This window comes from Drosophila rhopaloa, unplaced genomic scaffold (assembly GCF_018152115.1).
Source record: "Drosophila rhopaloa isolate 14029-0021.01 unplaced genomic scaffold, ASM1815211v1 contig_3, whole genome shotgun sequence".
Classification (NCBI taxonomy): Eukaryota; Metazoa; Arthropoda; class Insecta; order Diptera; family Drosophilidae; genus Drosophila; species Drosophila rhopaloa.
The window spans coordinates 16,181,834-16,207,911 of record NW_025335123.1 but is presented as its reverse complement, the minus strand read 5'-3'; the positions used below and the strand labels follow the sequence as shown (position 1 = coordinate 16,207,911).

Genomic DNA, 26,078 nt, shown 5'->3' with positions numbered 1-26,078 from the left:
CACATTGTTCCTTTTTTTAGAACCTTCTGGTCCAGACCATGCCAAATGATTTTGTGCAAACTGGCGCCTCATCTGTAAATTTTTTTTCCGAAGTAAAGGAAGTTTTCTGGCTATATGTCCTGTTAGGCCGGCACTTTTAAGTCTGCACCGAACCTTTCGAGATGATATTGCATTGCCGATTTCAGCGGCAGTGGACTTGGAAGACATAAAGGGATCCTTTTTTGCCAGACTGACGATGCGGGTGTCCGTCGTTTGGGAAGATTTCTTCTTCCTTCCTCGTTTTTCGGAAGGATCTTTCGATTTTAAGGCATTCTGAATAAAACACACCGAGCGTCCAGGGCTGGTCGCAAGTTCTCGTAGACTTTTTCCTTCTTGTTGAAGATTCAAGGCAATCTTCTTTTCTTCCAGGGTACAATGCTTTTTTCGGCCCATCTAAAGAATTTTTTGTAACCCGAATATACTTAAAATGCAAGAAATCATTAAAAATCAACATACCGTAGTCCAATTCTAAACGTAATCCTTTCAAATTTGTGAATAATGGAAGTGTACTTATTATTTTGACCAGACCAAAAACGACCATCCAGAACAAATTTAGGCTTAGCACTAGATAAATGGGGTTCCCCATTTTCATTTTTGATTTAAATGTTTTACAACACAATAACCTTTCAAAATATAATCAACTAGCAGCCCTCCATTCGATAGCTTTCGAGCTATGTCTCAAGAAATGATACATTTACCTATGTACTTATTATTTTGGCCAGTAGTGTACATGTAATATATATATATACATATATTTATATATATGGGTACTGTATGTACCGTACCATGTGCCATGTTCGTGTGTCGTAATAGGCAGCCATGCATCGCACCGAACTGATGACATCATGCCCCACCATCCAGAGTTCCCAAACGCCGACCAGGTTTGTCCAGCGGCCGATGCACCTTGGGGCAAGCGATCACATTCTGTGGCACTCATTAAATAACTTACAATTTAAGTTATCAAATGAACTTAATGATAACGAAACAAAGGATAAAATAAATGGTTTATATATTAATTTTTCTATTTATCCCATTATTTTGTTATTTATTAAAACTTTAAAAATATTGAACGGAGTGCTACTCTCTTAATAAATTTGTTTTTATTTTATTAACTTAAATATTACACAATCTACAAATATTTTCAAACTTAATTCTTAGATACTAAAATTATATCAAATTGTATGAAATTAAAATAACCCTCAGACTAAGTTACGTAATATAAAACTTCTTCTTTCGATAGGTTCAATCGATAAGGCAATAGGATCAATAAATCCGATAATTTAGGATCGATTTAAGGCCGCTGGTAGACGTCACCCTCTTGCTCCTCGTGCTCTGCGATCAGCTGCTTGTGATCGAAACCATCCTCATCCTGCCGCTTGTTCCAGCCAAGGCATCGCCGAACCCCATAGAACAGGATCACCAGGACCAGCGACATCAGGGACGAGGCAATGGGCACCACCAGGACCAGATCCAGCTGTGGCTGCTCCAGCTGGCTGGACTGCAGCAGCACAATGGGCATGGTCATGTTCAGGACACTGGCCTCGATGGCCAAGGTCAGGGCGTCGGTGGCCGATCGGCAGAGGAGCTTGGACAGCAGGTAGGTGGCCAGGTAACCAGCGAGGGGCAGGCACAGGGCAGCCACCAGAACCTGAGGGGAAACAAGTCATATACAGTATACATTTAGTGGTGCAGCATATATGTAAGTAGTGCATGCCTAAATACCTATTCTGTCATAAGTTATCATCATATATTATTAAAATATTTTAATTAAAACTATTACTCACTAAAATTCAATAAATATTTGATATGAAAACATTTCTAACATAAGTAGTGCATGCCTAAATACTTATTCTATCCTAAGTTATCATTATATATTATTAAAATACTTTACTTAAAACTATTACTCACTAAAATTCAATAAATATTTGATATGAAAACATTTATGTTTTAAAATTTGAAATGTATATTTCTATTTCATTGGAATTCTTTCAATTTGTATTTTAAAAAGGTTAGTTTTTATAAAAATAGTTACTTTTGTCCACTAAAAAGTATGTCATATCTTAATTATTAACAGTTGTTACTCACTAAATTAAAAAACGATTTAAAAAGAAAACATTTATATTTTAAAATTTAAAATGGAAAGGAAATTGATTTTGAGGAACAACATATTGACCAAAAGTCTTATGATTTTATATGTAAATATAAGTAAAAAGAAAAAAGAGTTTAAGATGCCCATTTGGAGCCACCACTCACCTGCCAGGTAAACTCGAGGAAAACGAACCAGTTGAGTCCCACGGTCAGCCCCACCAAACACAAGCTGAGGATGACGGAGAGGGGCTTCAGGAAGCGGAAGATGAAGCGCGTGGTGCGCGGCAGGCAGAGACGCAGGAGGACGCCAATGGCCAGACAGGCCACCAGGGCAGCCGCTCCGCCAGAGAGCTGGCCAAACGGCACCGCCAGCTCATCGTCCTCGTAGAGGAGCCTGCCCAGCACCAGGATCCAGATGGGGAGGAAGGCGAGGGCCAGCAGGCCGTTGATCGTGGTGGTGGCCACCGAAAGATTGAGGTTTCCCTTGAGGAAGACGGCGCACACGTTGGCCAGACCGCCACTGGGCGCCAGTGCGGTGTAGAAGAGGGCCAGTTGCATTGGCCACGCCCCCGGCCAAAGGGCACGCCCCAGTCCAAATCCAAGGGCGGGCATCACCACAAACCGACTGACCGCACCCACCACCGGTCCAACGGGTCGGCAAACGATCCCCGCCAGCCGATGCAGATCCAAGACCGTGCCCAGATTGAGGAACATCAACAGGGCCAAAGCGGCGGACACATAGGTGGTGACACGTTCATCGACCACCCGCGATCTTAGGACCACGATGGCCAGGGGATTCGGATGCACCTCCTTCTCTCCAGCCGATTGCAGCTCCACCTCCAACGAACTATATCCAAATCGCTCGCCAGTAACATCGACTAATCCGCGCCAGCTACCCAACTGATCGAAATCCTCCTTCTTTATCGTGACCAGAGACGAAGCCCTCTGCTCGTCCTTCGAGTAGACCAAAAAACTGTAATCCAAGGAAGCATCCTTGGGCTGGACGTTGTATATATGCAGCTGCACCTGCTGACTTTCGCCCTCCAGCAATCGGAGCTCCGACTGACCATAATCCACCAGCCAATCGCCGGCCAGGTCGCCAAACTCAGATCTGACCACCTGGAGTCCCAGTGTAAGGAGTAGGCCCACTACCAGGAGCTCCCCTCTGCTGCGGATCGTCGTATGGCCCATGCTGCGTCGTTTTTCCAACTGATTGGAGCACTGCAGTCCAAGTGGGAGGTGGGCCCAAAACAAAGAACTTATCTGCCCGACGAGCAGACGGACCGGATTGCTCTTATCGGACGTCCACAGGTGCGAACCGGAGGCAAGTCAATGGAGGTGAATAATAATGGGCCCTAAATCAGAAACGTTTGTAGATGTAAACGTCTTAAAAGAAATTTCTGATTCATTTTATACGGCTTTCCATGGAACTTATCATTATAAGTGATGATAACACGCACTCAAGGTCTATTACATTAACGTATCTATGAAGTAGGGTAAATAGTAGAACTTTAAACCAAAACAAACTACAAAACATGGATACTAAACTATATTAATATTATAATTATAGTATCTATGAACAATATAAATTAAACATAAATTGAGAAAATAGAAGTACACTTCAACTTAATATCAAACATAAGAAATCTTTAAATTGAAAATATAACTACGTTTTAAATATACAAACTGAAAGGCACCTTCAATTGACAGATCCGCTCCCAGATTCGATATTTTGTTATTTAGGATTTTCTTTGTTTGTTGTTTTTTGAAGTGTTGAATTATATTGCTCTTTATTTAGAGGGGCTCCAAACAATTTGTATTTAGTATTGCGCCACTGATTACGGCCACAAAGCAGGCGAATGAGAGCATTGCCATTGTTAGTAGACCATTTTAACCAGGGGCTGTAAATTGTTTTATTTACGGGGGAGAATCGGAAGCCGCCCAGTCATAACACAGCGTAGATTGGATTTGTTCTTTCGTTTTTATTGTGATTCTTGTTTTGTTTTTAGTTGGTAAAAAAATCCAAGTCATACACGATTTAGTTTTAGACTACAGTATACATCATACATAATTATGTTTATTGCAGTTACTTATATAATTGGCATTACACATTCATTAAACATATAAATATATTTTGATCATATATATATATATTATATATGCACCGATAGTAACGCATGTGTAGCGTCCGGTTTGCCCCAACAATCATCAAATTGCAACTAACTAGAAAAGGCAGATGGGGGAAAATAAATCAAATGAAACACTTCGGTTGATAATACTTTCGGTTATTGGGCAACATAAATGCAAGAACTTGGGGCTGACCGACTTGGTTTATCTTTGTCTAGTTAGAGATAACCCATAAATACTTAAATTAAGGTTAGGTGGCAGGCAGGGAAAGGCGGTTAAATCAGTGTATCTAGTTATCTAGTTAATTTAGTTTAACGAAAGCAAGACAACTCCAACTCTCGCGCTCTCCTTCTATGCTGTGCAACTTTCTTGCCTTGCCCTATTTCCTTCTCTGTCTCATACACACACGATTTATAATCGCTGCTACTGGCAGACTTGGCCTAGTAAATACTAAATGTGAAATACTCGCTCGAAATGAAACATTATGCGGTTACAAAAATATCGATATGGGGAATTTATTTATATATTTAGAAAAACAAGAGGGCTTTGGGCGTAATCATAATCAATTAAACATACTAATTTAGGGTTACACAATTTAGGCGACATTAGGCGCTGGCCTCGCGGCGAAAAAAAATATTACAATTCATTGCGGTTATGCGATTTATGGGAATCTAAGGACAAGTGGACCAATCCTGCTCAACAGACACGCCTACTCACGCAGGCACACAAAAACACACATAAAGACAGATACATCACGCAAAACTGAAAATTTTTAACTTATACGAACTAGCCAAAACAAATTTATACAATTGTTCATCCCAATTTCCGGGGTCTTATCAACTCATCCCACTCCAGTAGTCCTTGCACTCGTTCTCACAAGTCTTCAACTCTAGTTACTGATCTTTTGGAGCTTTTGCAATACTTTGAGGCCCTGTTCCTGGTACTCCTGCTTGGACATCCAGAATCCGTCGCGGTCCTTCGTCACCTCCGCCAGGACAGCACCGCCGATGAAGACCATGTCCTTGCGCCTCGGCGGATCCTCAATTCGTATTTTGAATTTCTGTAAAACAATAATAAAACTTTTGAAAAACGAAGCAGATAAATAGAAGAACAGGCCCTGTTTCGAATTCAATTCATATTTTATTCAGAAATTGCTTTCTAATTAAAAAACTTGTATGGCTAAAGAAAATGTTGAATACAAAACATGTACATGTTAACACAGATCTTGGGTGATCATTAATACCACCCTAAAAATATTCAGATATTGGGTGATCATTAGGACCACCCTAAAATATTCAGATATTGGGGGATCATTAGGACCACCCTAGGGTTTAGTTGCAAAATCAGCATGAACGCCTTTAGGGGCCGAGCCTGTTGATTTTGGTAGTGTCAGCACTTCGCTGCACGAGCGGTCGGCTTGCCGGCCGCGCATAGCTTACGCAAAGTAATATAAGTTTCAGTTTTTATCTTGATGTTGAATAAAGAGCATTGGCTCGAATATAAAACTCCGGCATTGGCCGTTAAGCATTCATCTTATTAATTGAAATTGGTTATCGTGCCTTAAGGGCCGTTAGCAACGGAGTCAGTTACTCCCAACGTAGTCTTCCTAAAAGGAGAGAAGAGAGCCAGTGGCAACCGCCCGGCTCACCTATAAGAACTAACCAGCCACGGTGGCGATCGCGTCATCACCCCCTCCCCCGGAACCAGCCACGGTGGCAACTGGAGTGTGACCCCTTACCCTCACGGACAGCGGCGAGGGACAACGTGCGGACACACAAAAGAATATAATTGGCACCCAACCTTAATACCGAATCCACGACACCAAAAACATGTAAGTGGGCTGATCAAATTAATACAGTTAAACTTCAAATACGCATACAGGGAAAAAATAAATAAAAAGCCCTACAAATTATTTACCCAAAATTTTAAAACAGTTTAAATAAAGCAACTGCAAATGTGACTTATGTGAATTAATATCGGCCGTCCCTAAACAAATTTTTTCTTTTTGGACGCCAAGCACCCGATTTTTGATATAAAATTATAATATACAAAATTATTTTTGTCGAATTAAAACATTCGGCCTACCAATAACTTGTGTTTAGTGTCAACCAATTAGTGGCCTTATGAGTTTTCCAGGCCCATATAGGGAAACTAAACGCGGTCTTGAAAGTGATAGTGAAGAAGAATTAATTAAAGGACCCAGTAGATATCAACCAGTACGGGCACAACAATATAACGCAGAAACCATGAACGCGGCACAAATAGAGGCGTTAATTCAGGCCGCATTAAATAATCAAGAACTGAGGCTCAGAGCCGAATTCGCGAATCAGATCAGTGCCGTTAACCAAAAACTTCAGAGTTTGCGAATAGAAGCGCCAGAGGTAGAAGCCTACCAGAGGGTAGCGGTAGTACCGGGAGCACCACAGTGCGATATACCCTTACATGTAGTGAAGTCAGTTCCAGATTTCACTGGGGTACAAGATGAGTACGTGGCATGGAGGCAATCCGCCACCGATGCCTATGAACTTTTCGAATCTTATCAGGGCAGTACCGCGCATTACCAAGCCGTCACTATTATTAGAAACAAAATTAAGGGACCAGCGCGTGCGCTGCTAGTTTCGTATAATACAGTGCTTAATTTTAAAGCCATATTAGCTAGATTAGACTGCTCCTACGCAGATAAAACATCTTTGCGCCTATTACGGCAGGGACTTGAGTCGGTCCGTCAGGGCGACCAAACACTTATGCAGTACTACGATGAGGTCGAACGAAAATTGACCCTCGTTACAAACAAAATTGTCATGACACATGACGATGAAAGGGCTGCATTACTTAATACAGAAGTTAGGGCTGACGCCCTACACGTATTCGTTTCTGGTCTAAAAAAATCACTAAGGGCTGTTGTGTTTCCAGCACAGCCAAAAGACCTGCCAGCAGCACTGGCATTAGCCAGAGAGGCAGAGGCCAGCATTGAACGAAGTATGTTCGCGGCCACATATGCCAAGGTAGCTGAGCAAAGAAATCAGAATACTGATTTTCACAAAGGCCAACACCGAGCGCCCGAGAAACAAGGGAAAAATTCTGGTGCCGACCGCGGACCAGAAAAAAATCCCCATTTTTTCAAAAAACCTAACAAGTATCAAAACTACGATTCTGGGCGTAAACAGGACAACTGGGTAGATCAGGGTAAACAAAATCAGTCCCCTGAACCTATGGACATTGATCCATCATCTTCTAAATTCCGACACCCTACATATTTTAAACAGGGAAACAACGCTCAATACCAAAATTTGCAGGGCTCAAAAAGACCAAACTCTTCGGAGAGAATGACTGGCCAAAGGCGCCAGCGGGTTAACAATGTTGAGCAGGCCGCAAACGCGGAAGAAACTCAAGATTATGAAGACGCGGCCGCAGCCGCACTAAACGCAGTTGATGATGACAGTGACTCATTTGACTGTAACGACCTCGTCAATTTTTTAGGGGAAGGTCCCGCTTGCCCTTTATTGAGCGAGGGCTGGCGGGGAGAACTATAAAAATTCTCTTAGACACTGGAGCGGCAAAGAGTTATGTAAAGCCCCTAAAGGAGCTGAAGAACATAATGCTTGTCGACTCCCCATTCACTGTGAGTTCCATTCATGGCTCCAGTAATATAAAAGAAAAGTGCTTTATGCACATATTTGGCCTAAAGGCTCAATTTTTTTTACTTGATACTATCAACACTTTTGATGCCATAATAGGTTTCGACTTGCTAACGCAGGCCGGAGCGGCATTAGATTTACGTAACAGCGTTATCAGATATGGAAACATATCTGAACAGCTTAAATTCCACGAATGCGATAACGTGAACTTCACTAATATCGATGATCTAATAGTCCCAGATTCAGTGAAAGCTGCATTTAAAAAAATGATCCTTAAGAGGAAACAAGTGTTTTCGCACTCTAACGAGGCGCTACCTTTTAACACCTCGATCATTGCCACAATTCGTACGGAGACTAACGAACCCGTATATTCCAAGCTATATCCTTACCCCATGGGAGCAGCAGATTTTGTTAACACAGAAATCAAACAGCTGTTAAAGGATGGCATTATCCGGCCTTCTAGGTCACCATTTAACAGCCCAACATGGGTTGTTGACAAAAAGGGAATTGATGCAGATGGCAACAAGAAAAAACGACTGGTGATCGATTTCAGGAAACTGAATGAACGAACCATCGCCGACCGTTACCCTATGCCAAGTATTCCTATGATTCTAGCGAACTTAGGAAAGGCAAAATTTTTTACTACCCTAGACTTAAAGTTGGGGTACCACCAGATTTATCTGGCTGAGAAAGACCGCGAAAAAACTGCTTTCTCCATAAACGGAGGAAAGTATGAATTTTGCCGTCTACCCTTTGGATTGAAAAATGCGGGAAGCATCTTTCAAAGGGCGATTGACGATGTACTACGTGAACAGATCGGGAAAATTTGTTACGTCTATGTAGACGACGTGATAATTTTCTCCGAAAATGCTGCCGACCACGTTATACACATTGACACAGTCCTAAAATGCCTGTGCGAAGCCAACATGAGAGTGGCACCGGAAAAAACCAAATTCTTCAAGGAAAGTGTTGAATTTTTAGGTTTCATTGTTACATCAAGCGGAGCCAAAACAGACCCGGAAAAGGTAAAAACCATTCAGGAGTACACCGAACCAAAAAATTTGTTCAGTCTTAGGTCTTTTCTAGGATTGGCCAGCTACTACAGAAGTTTTGTCAAAGACTTCGCTACCATAGCTAGACCACTTACCTCCATACTTAAGGGAGAGAATGGCACTGTTAACAAACACATGTCAAAAAAGGTTGCTATCGAATTTGATGAGACCCAACGCAGAGCGTTCGAGCGCCTGCGAGACATTTTGTCATCAGAAGATGTGATACTAACATATCCAGACTTTAAACTTCCTTTCGATTTGACAACCGATGCCTCAGCAAGCGGTATCGGTGCGGTACTGTCCCAAAAAGGCAGGCCAATCACAATGATATCTCGCACGTTGAAAGACTGCGAGCTCAATTACGCAACAAACGAAAGAGAATTATTGGCAATTGTTTGGGCCATAGGAAAATTACAAAATTACCTATACGGCACAAAAGAGATCCGGATTTTTACGGACCATCAACCCCTTACCTTCGCTGTATCCGAGCGAAATACAAATGCAAAAATTAAACGATGGAAAGCATTCATCGAAGAACATAACGCCAAGGTATTCTACAAACCCGGAAAGGAAAATTTTGTGGCTGACGCTTTATCACGACAAAACATAAATGCTATACTAAACGAACCCCAATCTGACGTAGCCACTATTCACAGTGAACTTTCTGTGACCTACACGGTCGGATCTACTGATAAACCCCTGAACTGCTACAGGAATCAAATAATCCTGGAGGAAGCAGAGCAGCCTTTACGGCGACACTTCATAGTTTTCGGGACCAAAAACCGACACATAATCCAATTCAATAACAAGGACTCGCTGTTCGAATTGGTCAAAGAGGTAGTAAATGTAGATGTTGTTAACGCCATTTACTGCGACCTCCCTGCACTAGCTTGCATCCAACATGCCTTGGTGACCGAATTCCCAGCAACCAAGTTCTGGCATTGCAAAAAATTCGTGAATGACATCACGGATGCAAATGAACAGAAAGAAATAATTATCTGCGAACACAACCGCGCTCACAGGGCAGCCCAAGAAAATGTCAAACAAGTCCTTCAGGATTACTACTTTCCAAATATGTCCAAACTCGCTAACGAAGTGGTTGTAAACTGCAAGACATGCACCAAAGGGAAGTACAACAGACACGCCAAGAAGCAGGAGTTGGGTATCACACCAACCCCCTCATATGCTGGCGAAATGCTGCATATAGACATATACTCTACGGATAAGAGGTTTTTCTTAACCTGCGTAGATAAATTTTCAAAATTCGCTGTAGTACAGCCATTACTTTCTAGGGCCATAGTCGATGTGCGCAGCCCCATATTACAACTAATAAATTTTTTCCCAAACATTAAAACAATATATTGTGATAATGAGGCATCTTTCAACTCGGAGACTATAACCTCATTATTGAAAAATCAATATAACATTGACATTGTTAACGCACCCCCTCTACACAGCAGCTCAAACGGGCAAGTGGAGCGATTCCACAGTACCCTAACTGAGATAGCTAGGTGCATGAAAATCGGCCAAAAAATTGACGATACGGTTGAGCTTATTATGAGAGCCACGGTAGAGTATAACAAGACAATACATTCTGTGACAAGGCTGCCGCCCAAGCAGGCCTTGCAATCAACCAATGCCGAACAGAAATTGGCGATAATAAGTAATATTGAAAAGGCACAACAGGCCAATCTAAATAGGTGCAACCCTACTAGACAAAACAGAATTTTTGAGGTAGGAGAAAAAGTATACATCAAAAATAACAAAAGGTTAGGAAATAAACTATCCCCACTGTACACAGAAGAGCGCGTACAAGCAGACATGGGAACGTCTGTCCTTATTAGAGGGAGGGTGGTCCACAAGGACAACCTTAGATAAAAATACCCCTCAACTTTTTTACCTTTTTTACTTTATTTTCTTACATACTATATCTTAGCATACTTACACAGTAGTTTTAACCTTTCGCCTTCTTACAGGATTGCGGGAATTTTATTGATAACGTTAACCATAGTTAACGCTAGAGTAACGGATTATTCGCATGCTCAGTACATCCCAATTACGGACGGAATTGCGTTAGTATGGGAACAGAGAAACTTACTTCGACATTCAAGTAATTTGTCCGAATTTTCAATTATAGTAGAAGAAACTACTAGGTTGTCCGATTTATTCCCACAGTCTCATATGAGAAAATTGTTAGACGTCGATACCGAACACGTTAGAAGTTTATTGTCTGTTTTAAAGGTACACCATAGGATGGCCAGGAGCCTAGACTTCCTAGGCACCGCCCTCAAAGTAATTGCGGGCACACCTAATGCGGCCGATTTCGATATGCTAAAAATGTCCGAGGCACATTTAATTGAATCAAATAACCGGCAGGTTATAATAAATACGCAGACGCAGAATAAAATTAATGAATTAACAGAGACCGTTTATAAAATTATCAAGGCAAAACAAAATAATGTAGTTGACACTTCTCACTTGTACGAGGTACTTTTGGCCAGGAATAGAATACTAATAACGGAGATTCAAAACGTAATGCTTACAGTCACGCTTGCAAAAGCCAACATCATAAACCCAGCAATTTTTAATCAAAATGATTTGAAGTCTGTATTTGTTGATCACCCCACAGAAGTCCCCATCATTAGCCTACTAGAGGCGTCTAACATTAGAGTCCTTCAGTCCGATAGTATAATCCATGTGCTAATCGCATACCCTAAGATTAAAACAATTTGCAAAAAGGTCACAATTTTCCCTGTATCACACCAACACACCATCCTGCAGTTGAAGGAGAACACAGTAGCCGAATGCAATAGCGACGTCCTAGCAGTCACCGATTGTGTACTAACAACTTACGCATCGTTTTGCAAACTGGCGGATCACGATACTTGTGCTCGAGGCCTACACGCGGGGAGTACCGCACTATGCGAGACGCAAGCCAGTCACCTGAGTCCCATCGCGTTAATAGATGACGGGGTAATAATAATCAACGAGAGCCCAGCTAAAGTCAGCACTGACGATGGCCCTGAAATAACTACCAACGGCTCGCACCTCGTCATGTTCGAGCGAGTGGCTCTCATCAATGGCACCGAATACTCCAACCAACGTGAAGCCATAAGGAAAACTCCAGGCATGGCGGCCTCACCGTTACTCAACATCATCGGCCACGATCCCACGCTAAGCATGCCACTCCTCCAGAGAATTAACAGCCAAAACTTGGAGGTCATCCAAGGACTTAAGGAGGAAGTGAAATCGGCTGGAACTACCGACACCTGGTTCGCGGTCGGCGTGGGAGCCAGTCTTCTCATCAGCTGCTCCTTCCTACTCATCATGATGCTGAGGAGGAGACGAGACGCACGGGAGATCAAACAAGCTGTTGAAAAATTCCAGATGACCGAGGACGGTCATATTCCTAAGGGGAGAGTTGTTAACACAGATCTTGGGTGATCATTAATACCACCCTAAAAATATTCAGATATTGGGTGATCATTAGGACCACCCTAAAATATTCAGATATTGGGGGATCATTAGGACCACCCTAGGGTTTAGTTGCAAAATCAGCATGAACGCCTTTAGGGGCCGAGCCTGGTTATTGGTCACGGTATGGAGTTATGTTGATTTTGCTAGTGTCAGCACTTCACTGCACGAGCGGTCGGCTTGCCGGCCGCGCATAGCTTACGTAAAGTAATATATGTTTTCAGTTTTTATCTTGATGTTGAATAAAGAGCATTGGCTCGAACATAAAACTCCGGCATTGGCCGTTAAACACTTATCTTATTAATTGAAATTGGTTATCGTGCCTTAAGGGCCGTTAGCAACGGAGTCAGTTACTCCCAACGTAGTCTTCCTAAAAGGAGAGAAGAGAGCCAGTGGCAACCGCCCGGCTCACCTATAAGAACTAACCAGCCACGGTGGCGATCGCGTCATCACCCCCTCCCCCGGAACCAGCCACGGTGGCAACTGGAGTGTGACCCCTTACCCTCACGGACAGCGGCGAGGGACAACGTGCGGACACACAAAAGAATATAATTTACACTCCCTAATAGGTTCACTTATATGGTTATCTTGAAACATTAACTAATTATTGGCCATTATATTTTGATTGAAAATTTAAACGCCGAATGATATTTAGCTGTGTGTAATCGTCATATTTAAAGAAAAGAATCCCGAAGAAAACAATGTTCTCTCGATAAATCAATTTTCATACCCTTAATAGAATTAGACTATACTAATTTGAACTGGAAACGAATCTGGTGAACGTAATAATATGTTATTGACTTACCGCCAGCTTTTCCGTATCGTTCTTGAGTACCCGCTCCAAATACAGCTGTTTGATCTCCCGCTCCAGCCGACTGGGAAGACCCGGATACATGGTGGAACCGCCGGACAGGACTATGTGCTTGTAAAGTTCGGGCCGGATGTCGATGTCGGCTGCCTGGATCGTGTTGAAAGCCAGTTCCGCAATTCCCGGACCTTCCACGTTGATTAAATGCGGCTGGAACAGGGCTTCCGGCGCCTCGAATCGCTCTCCGCCGACCTTGATAACCCGGCCATCGGGTAGAGTGTAGGACTCCACCAACACCGTCGTCTCCAGGGCCAATCGCTGCTCCATTTCGATGTCGTAGCCGATGTAGCAGAGCTTCTCCTTCATGATGCGCACCGTTTCGAAGTCAGCGGAATGATTGAAAGCGTAGCCACGTAGTAACAGTAACTATTGAAAGAGAAAATCCAAGTTCAATTAAGTTATGATCCAAAAAGTATGCTTTTCACGCACAAACCTTAATCAAATAACGTGTGATATCGCGACCAGCAATGTCCAGTCGCCGCGTCAAATGGGGCAAGGCAAACTCCTCGTACACGGGACATATATGCGTTACACCATCGCCCGAGTCGATCACAACACCCGAGATCAGACCCTGGGCATATAGCGTCAGCACAGCCTGGATGGCAATGTATGTGGAATCAAAGCCGTATTTCTCGAACATCACCTGTGTTTAAGAAACGAAAAATATCGTTAGTTAAGTTTGAAAGAATTGAAGTCTGCGACTTACCTCGATCATTTTCTCTCGGTTCTTTGTGGGATTCATGGGCGGCTCGGTCAGCAGAATTTTTGTGTTTGTGGGATCAATGTCCATCTTCTTGGGCCCGAACGTGTAGTCCCACACGTGGCACATGTCGTCCCAGTTGCGCACCACGCCGTTCTCCATGGGATAGGAGACCTCTAGCAGGGACCGCAGCTGTGACGCCTCGTCCCCGACCATCAGATCCTGTAAATTCGTTCGTCAGAGAACGCAGCGTTAGTGTCCATGGCTTGGTCAATGCTTAACCAATGGGATTGGGATCGGATTTGGTTGGGTTTGGTTTCAGGCGGGATTTACTTAGTGGCTGGGATGGTAAGCGTTAGTATGCGGGACATTCACAGGGGGTGGGCACAATAACAGCGATCACAGTACAAGATCAAAACTAAACTAGGCTAAACAATCAACGATTAACAAAGGTGGCAACAATAAGCGAGTAACTCCAAGAAAGGACTTCCTTCGGAGTCCCTTGGCTGGGATTACACCTAAGCTAGGACAAACACAGACGTGCAAAACAAAATGGGGAACAAATTAGGCTTAAGCAAAACAGGGAGTTGAAAACATGCAGTCGAAAATGAACAGTTTTACAAATGTAATTAAAAATAAAAACAACAAACAACTGATTTGGGTAGCCTTAACATATGTACAGGAAACTAAGGTTATGCTGGTTAAAAAAATCGTTTTGGTAAAAACAAAGGAATACAAGTTAAATAACAAAAATTATATTTACGGAAGTTTGTCGTTAAATTGATTAAAATCGATTTGAATTCTTTTTTTTTAACAAGCCTCAGATAAAACCGATTAAAGATTTTTTAGAATTTTATTTTGATATGTATGGAGTACAATTATAGATGGTGGCCAAAGGAAGCAACAAGATAGTTGATGGCAGGGCCGGAAAATAGTTGGGAAAATATTCAAGGCAAACACGAGTAAAAAATGTGAACAGTTAACAGTTAATTAGTAAATCCTAAGTGCGGAGCTTTAACTAGGAATATTCAAGAAAATTTCGAAATATTTTGTCAATCGTGTGTTGTTTTGTGTTTTCGTATTGTGTAAATCGTATAAAAATTTGTATTATTTAACCTTTGCCGAATGGAGTTTGATTTTTGTGTTGCTTGGTGATTAGATTTCTTAGTGGTAGTTTGGTTTTGGTTTTTTTTTTTTTAAACTATACAAACTTGACTTACATCGACATGTAAATCCTGCAAAACATTTGTTTTTAAAAAAATATGTAAAAAAAGAACAGAAAAATGTATAAGAATATTAAAAAAGAAAAGAAAGATTACAATTTTTAAAATATATTTTTTGGTATTGTTTGTTTTTGCACTTCAATATGTGTTTTTTTATGGGTTTGTGGTTTTTTTATCTGTCTAAACTAAAGTAACTGCTAAGAAGAATCTATATAAAGTTAAATGCTTATTTTTTTGGGGATATCAGATATCAAGTGATGCACTAAAAAAAAAGCTTAATGGCTTCGTGGTCCGGCCTCCATATTCGGTGATCTTCAAGATAAGCCTAATCATGGGTGTATGTACGATGCCCTCGGACCAAAGTTATATTCCTGTACCATAATACAAGGATTATGCATATCATATGAGAGACCCACACACCGAGACCAATGCAACTCAAGCAAAAATGCAATATTGGGGAAAGTCCCAGTGTTGAAATCAAGATGGAAAATGAAATGAAATGTGAATGGTGTAGATCGAAAACAAATCATAGAATCATAGAAGTAAGTAGATATGCCACACTAATAGACAGAATAGAAAATAGAGCAATTTCACTCAAAAATCAGATGGGGTTGGGGTGATAAATATGGTGGGTGGTTGATGGATAGTGAACTTCTATGCGCTAAATGTTGTTCTTGCCGTTTAACTAGTCATGGATAAGTTACATCGAAAAAATGATATTATATATGGTAATGTATTTGATGGCCTGTGCACAATAAAATTTGTGTTGTGTGTGGTTGTACTATCTTTTTATGTAGTTGGTTTATTATAAACAGTTAAATTGGTAAGTACGATGGATCATACCTTGACTTCGATATCGCCGATTTTGTTGACCGCCCGGATCATGGGGCGTCCCACCATCGAGGGGAAAATGAAGGTGGGAAAATTGCTGCCGGCATATCCGCACTTCACGAACTGCAATATAAAAGTAAAAGATCGGTTAAGTTTATGGATTAATGTTATTATTAGAACTGCCTTAACAAAAAATTACAATTTTTAAGATCCTGCATATTGTAATGATTTTAGTTATGTATATGTAAAAAAACAGATACATTAACATTACAGATAAAGACGATCTAACTAATTGTAAAATCTGTAAAATTTAATAACTATATTTATATTTCCCGCCAAAAAGGATCATTGCATACAAATGTCGATATCTTCATTTATTAAAAAATAAACATTATGTTTAAAAAAGAAATCAAGTAATCTATATATTTAGGTTGCAAAGATACACTGAAAAAACATGACCATTATTGATTTAAATTTTAATTTTTGAATGCTAGTAATTAATTCAATAATGTCTGGTAAATTATTAGATTTATTTCAATATTCTATAAACTTATCATTTTGCGTAGTTACAATTTAAGCAATAACTATCCTTTTTTTCGTTTCTCTTGGTTTAAACTTTCTTTCTTTTTCTTAGTGTAGCATTTCCCTGCTTTTTTACGCTTTGGTTTATCGAACTCTTATCGAAATCGGACTGTAATCACAAAACAAAAATTCTCGGGCTTCCCGATAAGAACTGAATGTTGGAAATAGCCGTGTTGTTGTTGTGCCGCTCTTTTGGAAATTGGTGTGCATGTGTGAATGTGTGGGTGTGACTGAGTAACGCGGTAATGCTGGAACCGCTGAGTAATCGACGATCGCTTGGGTTTATGTGACTAAAAAGCGCGAAGAAGAAGCATTCGCGTAATTGCAGCTGTCCAACTGCTTGACTAAGCGCGACGTCAACGCCCGCTGGGCCGCCAAGCAGTGTGGGCAGCCCGAGCTCTGCTTAACCTACAAGAACAAGAAAATAAAGAAGCGCAGCAAGCACAAGCAACAACAACACGGCTTAAATCTGGAAATGTGTGTCACACAAAGTCGTTGTAGCTGTAGGCGTTGGAGAGTGTGTTTGTGGGTGGAGCGAGTGTCTCCTTATTCCGAATTTCTTACCCCTGTGCCGTTATCACAGACGATTACATTGCGACCCTTGCTGTCCATGTTTTAAGGACTCTTTTTGGAGCTGGAAAACCACTGCTTCTCCCACTGCCGCTGCTGCTGCTGTATTTCCTCTTCCACTGATGACACGACTTGGTTGCCTTTCTGGGTGTGTTGGTTTTATTGGTTGCGGCGCCTCTCCTTGATAAAAACAAAAAAAACAACAACAACAGATACAGTGGAGGAGTTGAGCGATCGCGTTTTCTGCTGGCCGTTCATTAAACACTACTGTTGAATGATTATTTTTTTGGACCGCCGGAGAGCGACTGCAGTTAATCACAACTTTCCACTTCCACTCGTACACACACGCACACTCACGAACACATGGACACCCGCCGCGCACTCACACACCCACAAACACGCGGGCGGGAGCATTTGTTTTCTTCTCTTTGCCGCTCTCCCTTACGTTTTTTCGCCGCTCCGTTTGTTATTGATTTTGTATTAAACTGCCAATTTATACTATGAATTTATTATGGCCAAATTGATTGTCGTTAACGACTAGCAAACACTTAAAATTTTGATATTTTGGGCGTTACAAAATTCGCTCTTTACTCCATCTACAAAAATATTTCTTCTGACGGCGTTGCCACCTGGATCATGTTCGAAAACGGCTAAAATTAAACGGTAGAAAATACCGGAATTTAATACCGAAAAAAATTTAAATACCGTATTTCGCACGTTTTCTTATCGAAACTCGAAGATTTAAAAGGGAATCCTTTAAGAGGAATCCCATCCTATTTAAATCCTTATAAAAACTTTGGTTTTGACGATATAAACTTTCTTTCCCTAGATAATAATTACACTTTTTGCTATTTTTTAATTTTATCTAAACAGACATATTTATCCCTTATTATCCTGCGAACGACCGTTATAAATTTGTGGAGCTTTAAATAATCAGTTTGAAATCGAACTCAAGGGCTCAAGAGTTTTCCCTTTACACTGACTTAAAAAAAGAAAAATACTTACGGTTTTGGTTACAGACTATCTTTTAAAACAATTATTTTCTACGCCAATTAGTTTTAGTAGCTTTTTTCAAAAATGCCATTTCATTTGGAGAAAAAATTAAAAAAAAAAAGAATCGACCGCCATAAAATGGAAAGTTTGCTGCTGATTTATTTTATTCCGTTTATATAGTATGTATATGTATGTATAATTTAATAATATAATAAACGTTACTCATTTGTTATCTTTATAATTGCTTTAAGAGGCGAAATGTCTTATATATGTATGTACCATGCAGCCATCTCGTTCCCGCATTTTTGATTCTGCTTTTGTCTGGATATTATGCTTTATGTTAAACGTTTCAATGCTTGTTAATAGTGTCATAAGTATTTTTGTATGGTCTTGATGTATTATCAAAATCTACATATCTCCCTCTATCTTTCTATTAATTTATCTTCTTTTACTATGTGTCAGGAAGTTACTTTCATTATCGAGGGAGCTAAGCAAATGGATCGTTAGTTATACGATTATAATTATTATTACTCATTAGCTTAATACTTTACCATGGCATTTGCTTACACTCGGAATACAAATTGCCCTCAAAATCATAAATACAAAATTTCAATAAACTGTCGGAATTGAATTGAATTTTTTTGGAAAATTACTTTTTTTAAGCATAGAAATTCTATGTTATACAAAATTTAGATAAAGTAACGAAAAACTATTTTTTTTAAATTATGGCATATATTTTATAGTTTTTAAAAATTTGTATCTTTGTATTATAAATGTTCGTGCCATCATCAAACGCCAATTGCTGCTATATCAATAATTTGATTCTTAATTTTTCGAAAGTGTATTGGACATTTTGAACTGATCTCTACAAAGTTATCATATTAAAGATTTGTTTTCAAACCAAAAATACATATTTTACATTTTGAAAATTATCAATTGGCGATTTTTAAAGAGGTGTGCAAATTTGTTTTCTGAGTATATACAATTTTTTTTTGGTGTTGGTGTTGTTTCGTTTTATACTCTTGACTATTGCAATTAAATTTATTTAGAGGAGAGTTCCTATTTCACTCGGTACTAACTAAATATGCATTTGCGGTATAACAGTATCAACAATTTAACCATATATAGAACAGAAACATCGAAACATAAACGTCTTCCCTTCCTTTACTTCTTCAATGATTATATAGTTGTGGTTGCGGAATTAAAAAAAACGCTATATATATATATATATGTATATTTCTCAATTAGTTGAGTAAATTGTTTTCCGTGTTTCTTTTTTTTTTATAAAAGCTATATTTTCTCCCTAGACAAGTTGTTCATCCTTGATTTGTTTCTTTTAGCTACGATTTAATTAATCTTGGTATTGTTACGATACGTGCAAAGATCACTAAAAACTAACTGTTTTCCAATGTCAACTCGGTATGTAATATATATATATATAAATATCTGTATATATATTTAGATTAGAGTTCAATGCAAGTATTGGTGGTTGAAGAGTTGAAGCAAAGTACAGCGTAAATATTTTAGGGACGTGGAAAAATGTGATCTGGATAAAGCCATTTCTTGCGTGTGTGTATATATTTTGATTTGATATCCGTACTGAGGAAGCCGATATCATTAGTTTTGGAACAGGTGTAGGCGGAAATTGAGAAATTGATTGCCATCATTATCATTGAATTGATCTGAAACGCCGATCCATGCCTTATACTTACTTAAATACATATTTTTTTGCCTAATCTCTTTTCAATTAGCTTTTTAAGTCAGGGGAAATTAGTTGTGTGTGTGTATTCGCTTTCAACAAAAATAGATTCGCTAAATTAGTTAATCTTTTAGTTCAATTTACACGCAGAAATACATTACACGTTATCATGTTTACATATTAATTTATAAGTTTAATATTTGATTTGCTATTTAAATGGTAATCGATCTTCTGTGCCTGTGTGTGTCTCAGTGTTGTTTAAAATGCATTTACGGTAATGTAATCGATCGTGTTCATCAATTCATTAATTAGCTAGACTAGATCCTCAAACATCGATTATAATCTCTTCCGGTTTTCTGTTTTCGTTAGCCAAGCAACTAATAAAACGCAAGCAATTCACACACAGTCGAACACGCATATGTAAAATGTAAGATATTAAGTCCAAAGTTAGATTATGCAACAATTATACATAAATATATTTATATATATTTTTAAAAAAAAAAATAAACTCTGGTTTCACTTTCAATGTTTAATTCGTATAAGGAACATTTATGGACTATTGCGGCACATATTGCAAATGGTTTCGAAATTGTTTGTTTTGTTTTTTATGCAAGATAACATTACATTTCTAGAGTTCAAGGATTACGATTATTACATCAATGACCTTTGTTCATTTCGAATTTCATTACACTTTCGGTTACATCTCGGCTCTATGCTTCGATAATTCTATATAATCATATGTATACATATATGTACGCTTCTTTTTGGCGCTGCTAAATGTTTGGAACAGATTAGCGCTGGATTTTTTCCCAACTCTTCTTTTGGGTTAGTGCTTCTTTCTAAAGGGGTTCTTCATTTCATATATTTTTGCAGGGGATTTTCCATCGGTTTTGTTCAATTTCCATATTAAAATTCTCCCATATCAATTTATACATTACAACTTAGGCTAGGTTATGGGTTACGGTTGGTTTTCTGCTCTTGAGAAAGGGAATTTTCCTGGGGGGCGGGCGCGCCAAAGTATGCCACACATAATTCTAATATCCAATGTGCGCGCGCCTGCGTAAAAACAAATCTCTGCTCCGTGCTGTTTGGAGGATCTGGGCCTTGGACATGGGCATGGGCATGGAGCTGGCGCAGGATCACATACGAAATGCAGGGGGTTATGCCAAGTACTTAGAATTAGAATTGGTTTTAGTATTTAAGTTGTTGCTCTGCCACATTAAGCTTAATTAAGGTTACGTTCGGTTGGTGTTCTTTGTGTTGCCTCCGCTCCGCTCCACTCGGCCCCTCCTCCAGACCACTCCTCGCCAGACTCCACCGCGCCGCATCCGCATCCGCATCCGCATCCGCATCCTCGTCCTGCAGCCGCATAGAAAGGCACAGCTTACCCGTGCCCAGCCCCATTGTTGCCGCCCTGCTGACTGTGCTGGATCTGATGATGCGGATCCTCGCTGGGCGTGGGCGGCTGGTCCCGCCGCGGCGGCATCCGTTCGTTGACGGCATCCAGGCCCTTGGCCTCCGCGAACGAGGTAATCTTGTGGTTGGGCGAGAAGCCCTGCATGGCGTTCTTGAGCGACTGCTTGCCGCCGGAGAGGGCGCCGAGGGGCAGGGCGCCCGTGGGCGTCAGGCCCTTCAGCTGCAGCACCGACTCGGACTCCTCGCGCAGCACGGAGAAGACGCGCGCCATCTTGCCGATGGCACGGATCTTGTTGCGGATCACCTCCTTGCGCAGCGCCGCCTCGTCGTCCGAGAGCGGCTCCTCGCTCTCCTCGGTCATGAGCTCGTCGTCGGAGCAGATGTTCAGCACGTTCACCAGCATCTCGGTGACCTTCTCCCCCACGAAAGGCAGCGACCAGGTGAACACGTCCATGAAGTTGGGCAGCCAGTAGGGGTGCGGCGAGCAGTTGAACTGCCGGATGTTCATCACGTTGTTCTCGTACTTCAGCACCGCCGCCTTGTTGTTGTACACGTCGAGATAGTTGGGCGCCGAGAAGATGGTGATCAGCGAGGGGAAGCCGGTGGTCTGGCTCTTGCGGTACATGCGGTAGCCGGCGTCCTGCGCCTCGTGCGCCCGGATGATCGACAGCAGGTTGTTGTTCTGCAGGAAGTCGCAGCAGGCGGCGTAGCTGTAGAAGTACGAGCAGCCGCGCACGGAGTTGTGCGTGTAGAAGTCCGAGTTCTTCTCGTTGCCGAAGTCCTCCAGCGGGTCCGACCACAGCAGGTCGCACATGGGGCCGAAGGCGGGCGGCTCCTTGAAGCGGTCGAGCCGCCGTATGTCCTCCAGCTCGTGTATCTCGGGCGACAGGCCGCCGTGCACGCACAGGAACTGCTGGTTCATGAGCGCCGCCAGCGGCAGGCAGTCGAATGCGTCCATGCAGGCGTCGTACACGCGCTCCGAGTACTTGATCTTGCACTCCTGCTTGAAGGTGAAGTACTCGGTCAAATGCCGGCACTCGTGGTTGCCGCGCAGCAGGAACAGCGTCTGCGGATAGGTGATCTTCAGCGACCACAAATACAGGACGCACTCGATGCTGAAGTAGCCCCGATCGACGTAGTCGCCCAGGAACAGATACTTGGTGGTCGCCGGCGAGCCGCCCACTTCGAACAGCTTCATCAGGTCGTAGAACTGGCCATGGATATCGCCACACACCGTCACCGGCGCCTCGATGTCGATCATCGTCTTCTCCTGCCTCAGCAGAGCGGCTCCATCCTGGATGATCTTCAGGGCGGGCGCCTCCTCGATCCTTCCCTCCAGGATGAAGTGCTGCTTGAGCAGCTCGTGGTTGGGCTTCCCGGTCCGCTGGTCGAACACCTCCGCCAAAGTCAGCTTGTGGCTGGGCGGGAAGGGCACGCTGTCCACAACCCGCTCCTTGGTGTTCACCGCCGTGTGGCCACCGTGCAGCTTTGCAGTGCTCGCTCCCGTGCCCGTTCCCGTTCCAGCGGTGGGACTGCTGCTTTCGCTGTTGTTGCTCTGCGAGGTGGCGCCCGCTGCAGCGGTACTGCTGCTATTATTGTTGTTGGAGGCGGTACTATTGGCATCTGTGGCTTCTGTCGTACGGGCACTTGTTGCCGCCTGGCCAACGGTGCTCGGGTTCTGGTTATTCGAAGACATGGTCTGGAGGCTTCTATTGTTTCTATTCCGGGATTCGGAATCGGACTGCTCCTCTCCCGCTCCCACTTCCACTCTGGCGCTCTCTCTCGCACTCGCTCTCTCTTGGCTCAGTTCAGTTTTCACTGCCCACACACTCGCACTCTCACTCACACGCACGCACACTCTCGCACTTTCCCTGGCTGCTGCTGCTGCTGTGTTGTTGGTGCCTGGTGAGCCGCTTTATCGCCTTCCAGCTTTGATTCGCTTTCTGCTGGCTTTTCAAACGCTGACTCCGCTGCTTTCCCTCAAGCTGTGGCCGTTTTCCTTGATGTTGCTTTCACTTAACAACAATCATAGTCACTCTGTCTCAATTTTTGCTGGTTTTTTCGCTACGGCCCTGCAGACGTCGTAATTTCTCTCTTTCGCTACGTTTTTTTCTCGTTTTAATGGAATTTTCAGCAGTGTGACCGTTGGTTGAAAGTTCAAATATACCCTCGTGGCCCTAGAAGAAATACCAAAAACCTTAGCCGGGAATAAAACCTGGAATTTCATGGAGTTTATGGAATACATCATACATACAAATCATATAATATTTCAAGAATAACAATATTTTCTGTAGTTTATTTTCAAAATATTTCATTAAAACAATATATTGATATTCATAGAATATTAGTAGAATCGGGGATCTTAATAATGCACTATATCAAAATACCAGAAGGTTCGAAACATTGATAGACATTTTTTTAGAAAGTTCAAGTTTTCAATTAAACTTTATTTGAATTCAATAGGACGACCAGATATAAGATATCGTAGTTAAGATTTTTATTTGTAATTAAAAATTCAAAATTTAAACAGATGTTTGTTGAAAAATTCTGTAACTTAATCAAAATCATGAAAAATGCTTTTACACAGCGGTTATTTTGTTTATTTTAAAGATGACCGACAAACTGGTTTAAATAAAACCGGTGGTTGGTTATGATTATATTTGCATAACTCATACAAATGACTCAACGTGAATATTCGATAGCTAAGTTGCAACTACTGCGGTTTATCTAATCAAAAGGCATTTTAAAATAAATATGTTTTCAAAATGTTTACAGATATACTTACTTTAAGTAAATGCTTTATCAAATAAAGATACTTGCTGACACATTATTGCCCGATGTAAATGACTCCAAAATAAGAAGATCCGATATGTAAGACCAATATATGTTAGTTTTGTACCCTGGAATAGAACGAAACCAAGCCCCCTATGGTAAACTATTAAGGTAAGGAGCAAATTCTGGACGTGCCCATGGATTATTATTATTATTATTCTAATATTCCCCGACGACGAAATGGACTGGCAGAGACTCAAACGAACTTTTAGAGGAAATAATAAATGTGCGCGCATTTTATTCTCAGGATAGGTACTTGTATATTTTTTTAATGTTTTTGTATTTTTTTTTTGTTTTTTGCTTGTTTTTTTCATTTTGTTAATATTAATTATGTTAATAACATTGATAATCATTTGGTTTTGTTTGGTTTTCTTGATTTTGTTTTGCATTCACTTAAGGTTAAAACTTGTTGTCTGCATTTTGTTGTTGCCTTCTTTCATTCTCCATCGTCTACATCTCCATTATCTTTATCTTGTAAATTAATTTGTTATTCCTTGGATTGCATACAATTTTTGTCACAACGGCGCAATTATTATGTAATTTTTGCCAGCCAGCTGCCCTTGCAATACAGTTATAAATTAGTTTATTCATTAACTTTTGTTTTTGTTTCGGTTTAATAATAAAATTGAAAATTTTTAAGAGATTTATCTAGATGTGATGTTTTCTTGTTGTTAATTTGTTATGTTGCATTTTTAATATTATTTACTTTCTTTTTGTTTTTTCTTTCATTCATTTGTTTTTAATATAAGTATATAAACTTTTTGCTTTGACAAAGTTTTTCCAACTTATATTTATTATACATGTTATATATAAATAAATGTTTAAATATATATAAAATATGCATTTAAATTGATTTATCCAAAAGGTAAAGTTTTAATTCTTTTTGTTTTTTTCTTCATTTGGTTTTTCTTGTTTTTTTTTTGTTTTTCTTAGTCCTTCCTTTTTTTTTGTTTATAATATATATTAAATTGTTTTCTTTTTCGTGTAAAGTTTTAAAGCATTCGAGGGCAGGAAGTAGATGTTGAAAAATACATGTATCAAAAAAATTAAGGTAACGTATTTAATTACATACATACATATGATGAATAGGTTTTCATTTGCATTTGCAATGGAGATGAGTGAAAACGAAAAACAAGAATTCTTTCCATTTTCCTTTTATTTTCGTTAAATTTAAAGTGTATATACGTTTATAAAAAAAAACAATTGGTTAACAAAATGGCTTACTTAAAACGACTTAAGTATTTGATTGTACATAGTAGTTCAAGCTAATCGACAAATTAACAGTCCAACGGAAATATCGAAACAAACTCAAAACTTAAGTGTTCAATATGCGCTCTTTTCGATTTTAAATTAGGAGTGGAATTATTTGTAACCGACCTCTTCTGATTTTAACTTTCGGTAGAAACTATCAAATTCAAAATGCACTTTAATTAGCTGGAAAAGCATATAAGTATATCATTTGCTTGATTTTTCTAGAACTTTGAAATCACTTATAAACGTGTCTTAATGTATGTTTGTTATGATAAGTCTTTAATTTGGAAGTCCGATGGATAAGTGCCAAAAGACTCTAATCTATCTATCAATACTTTAGACACCCTTTCAAGTGGTTTTAAACCCCTAGAGATTGCTGTGTTGGCATTTAAAGCTGTTTGTAAACGATGCATCCGCTGCAAACATTACAATTCGGTAAATTCTGCCAAAAGCGAAATTCAAAAAAGGCCCGATTGATTTTTGTTTGGAAATTGTTGTTTGCTGTAATTGGTAATTTGGTTTCTAAGTTTTATTCGCTTCTTCTCTTGTATTTCATATTTAAATATGGTGTAGTAGAAAATGTACCGTTAAAATGTGTGGTTTTGGTTTGGTTTCGCATTTTTGCTGGGTTCTTAGGTCATTGAAAAGACAGAGAGAGAGAGAGAGAAAGAGAGACAGAGATGACAGAAAGGGTC

At 40.5% G+C, this 26,078-nt stretch overlaps 3 protein-coding genes across 4 annotated transcripts; all 3 read right to left on the bottom strand.

Moving 5' to 3' along the window:
- Window positions 1–1,117: 1,117 nt before the first annotated feature.
- Window positions 1,118–3,443, bottom strand: LOC108043919 (P3 protein). The gene is made up of 2 exons (XM_017122740.2): window positions 2,293–3,443; window positions 1,118–1,687 (listed from the first exon to the last, which is right to left on the bottom strand). Exons 1-2 carry the CDS (start codon window positions 3,316–3,318, stop codon window positions 1,331–1,333), a joined length of 1,383 nt encoding a protein of 460 aa, XP_016978229.1. The 5' UTR covers window positions 3,319–3,443; the 3' UTR covers window positions 1,118–1,330.
- Window positions 3,444–4,184: 741 nt separating this feature from the next.
- On the bottom strand, window positions 4,185–17,812 carry LOC108043622 (actin-related protein 2). Of its 2 annotated transcripts, XM_044460838.1 has the most exons (8): window positions 17,638–17,812; window positions 17,187–17,372; window positions 16,053–16,163; window positions 15,207–15,221; window positions 13,993–14,208; window positions 13,720–13,929; window positions 13,224–13,652; window positions 4,185–5,314 (listed from the first exon to the last, which is right to left on the bottom strand). In XM_044460838.1, the coding sequence occupies exons 2-8, from the start codon at window positions 17,232–17,234 to the stop codon at window positions 5,144–5,146; spliced, it is 1,200 nt and encodes a 399-aa protein (XP_044316773.1). In that variant the 5' UTR covers window positions 17,235–17,372; window positions 17,638–17,812; the 3' UTR covers window positions 4,185–5,143. The 2 variants fall into 2 exon arrangements, with proteins under 2 accessions (XP_044316773.1, XP_044316774.1); XM_044460839.1 differs by lacking the exons at window positions 15,207–15,221; window positions 17,638–17,812 and having other exon boundaries at window positions 17,187–17,615.
- A 2,581-nt stretch (window positions 17,813–20,393) lies between these two features.
- On the bottom strand, window positions 20,394–23,114 carry LOC108043621 (serine/threonine-protein phosphatase 2B catalytic subunit 2). The gene has a single exon (XM_017122401.2). It carries the CDS (start codon window positions 22,994–22,996, stop codon window positions 21,269–21,271), a length of 1,728 nt encoding a protein of 575 aa, XP_016977890.1. The 5' UTR covers window positions 22,997–23,114; the 3' UTR covers window positions 20,394–21,268.
- Between the last annotated feature and the right edge of the window lie 2,964 nt (window positions 23,115–26,078).

Coding starts and splice junctions, on each gene's coding strand:
- LOC108043919 (XM_017122740.2), bottom strand. CDS start 3,318: ATGGGCCATACGACGATCCGCAGCAGAGGGGAGCTCCTGGTAGTGGGC. Junction 1,688..2,292: donor TCCTCGAGTTTACCTGGCAG/GTGAGTGGTGGC, acceptor GTTTCCCCTCAG/GTTCTGGTGGCTGCCCTGTG.
- LOC108043622 (XM_044460838.1), bottom strand. CDS start 17,234: ATGGACAGCAAGGGTCGCAATGTAATCGTCTGTGATAACGGCACAGGG. Junction 13,930..13,992: donor ACCGAGAGAAAATGATCGAG/GTAAGTCGCAGA, acceptor TCTTAAACACAG/GTGATGTTCGAGAAATACGG. Junction 5,315..13,223: donor ACGATACGGAAAAGCTGGCG/GTAAGTCAATAA, acceptor ATTGTTTTACAG/AAATTCAAAATACGAATTGA.
- LOC108043621 (XM_017122401.2), bottom strand. CDS start 22,996: ATGTCTTCGAATAACCAGAACCCGAGCACCGTTGGCCAGGCGGCAACA.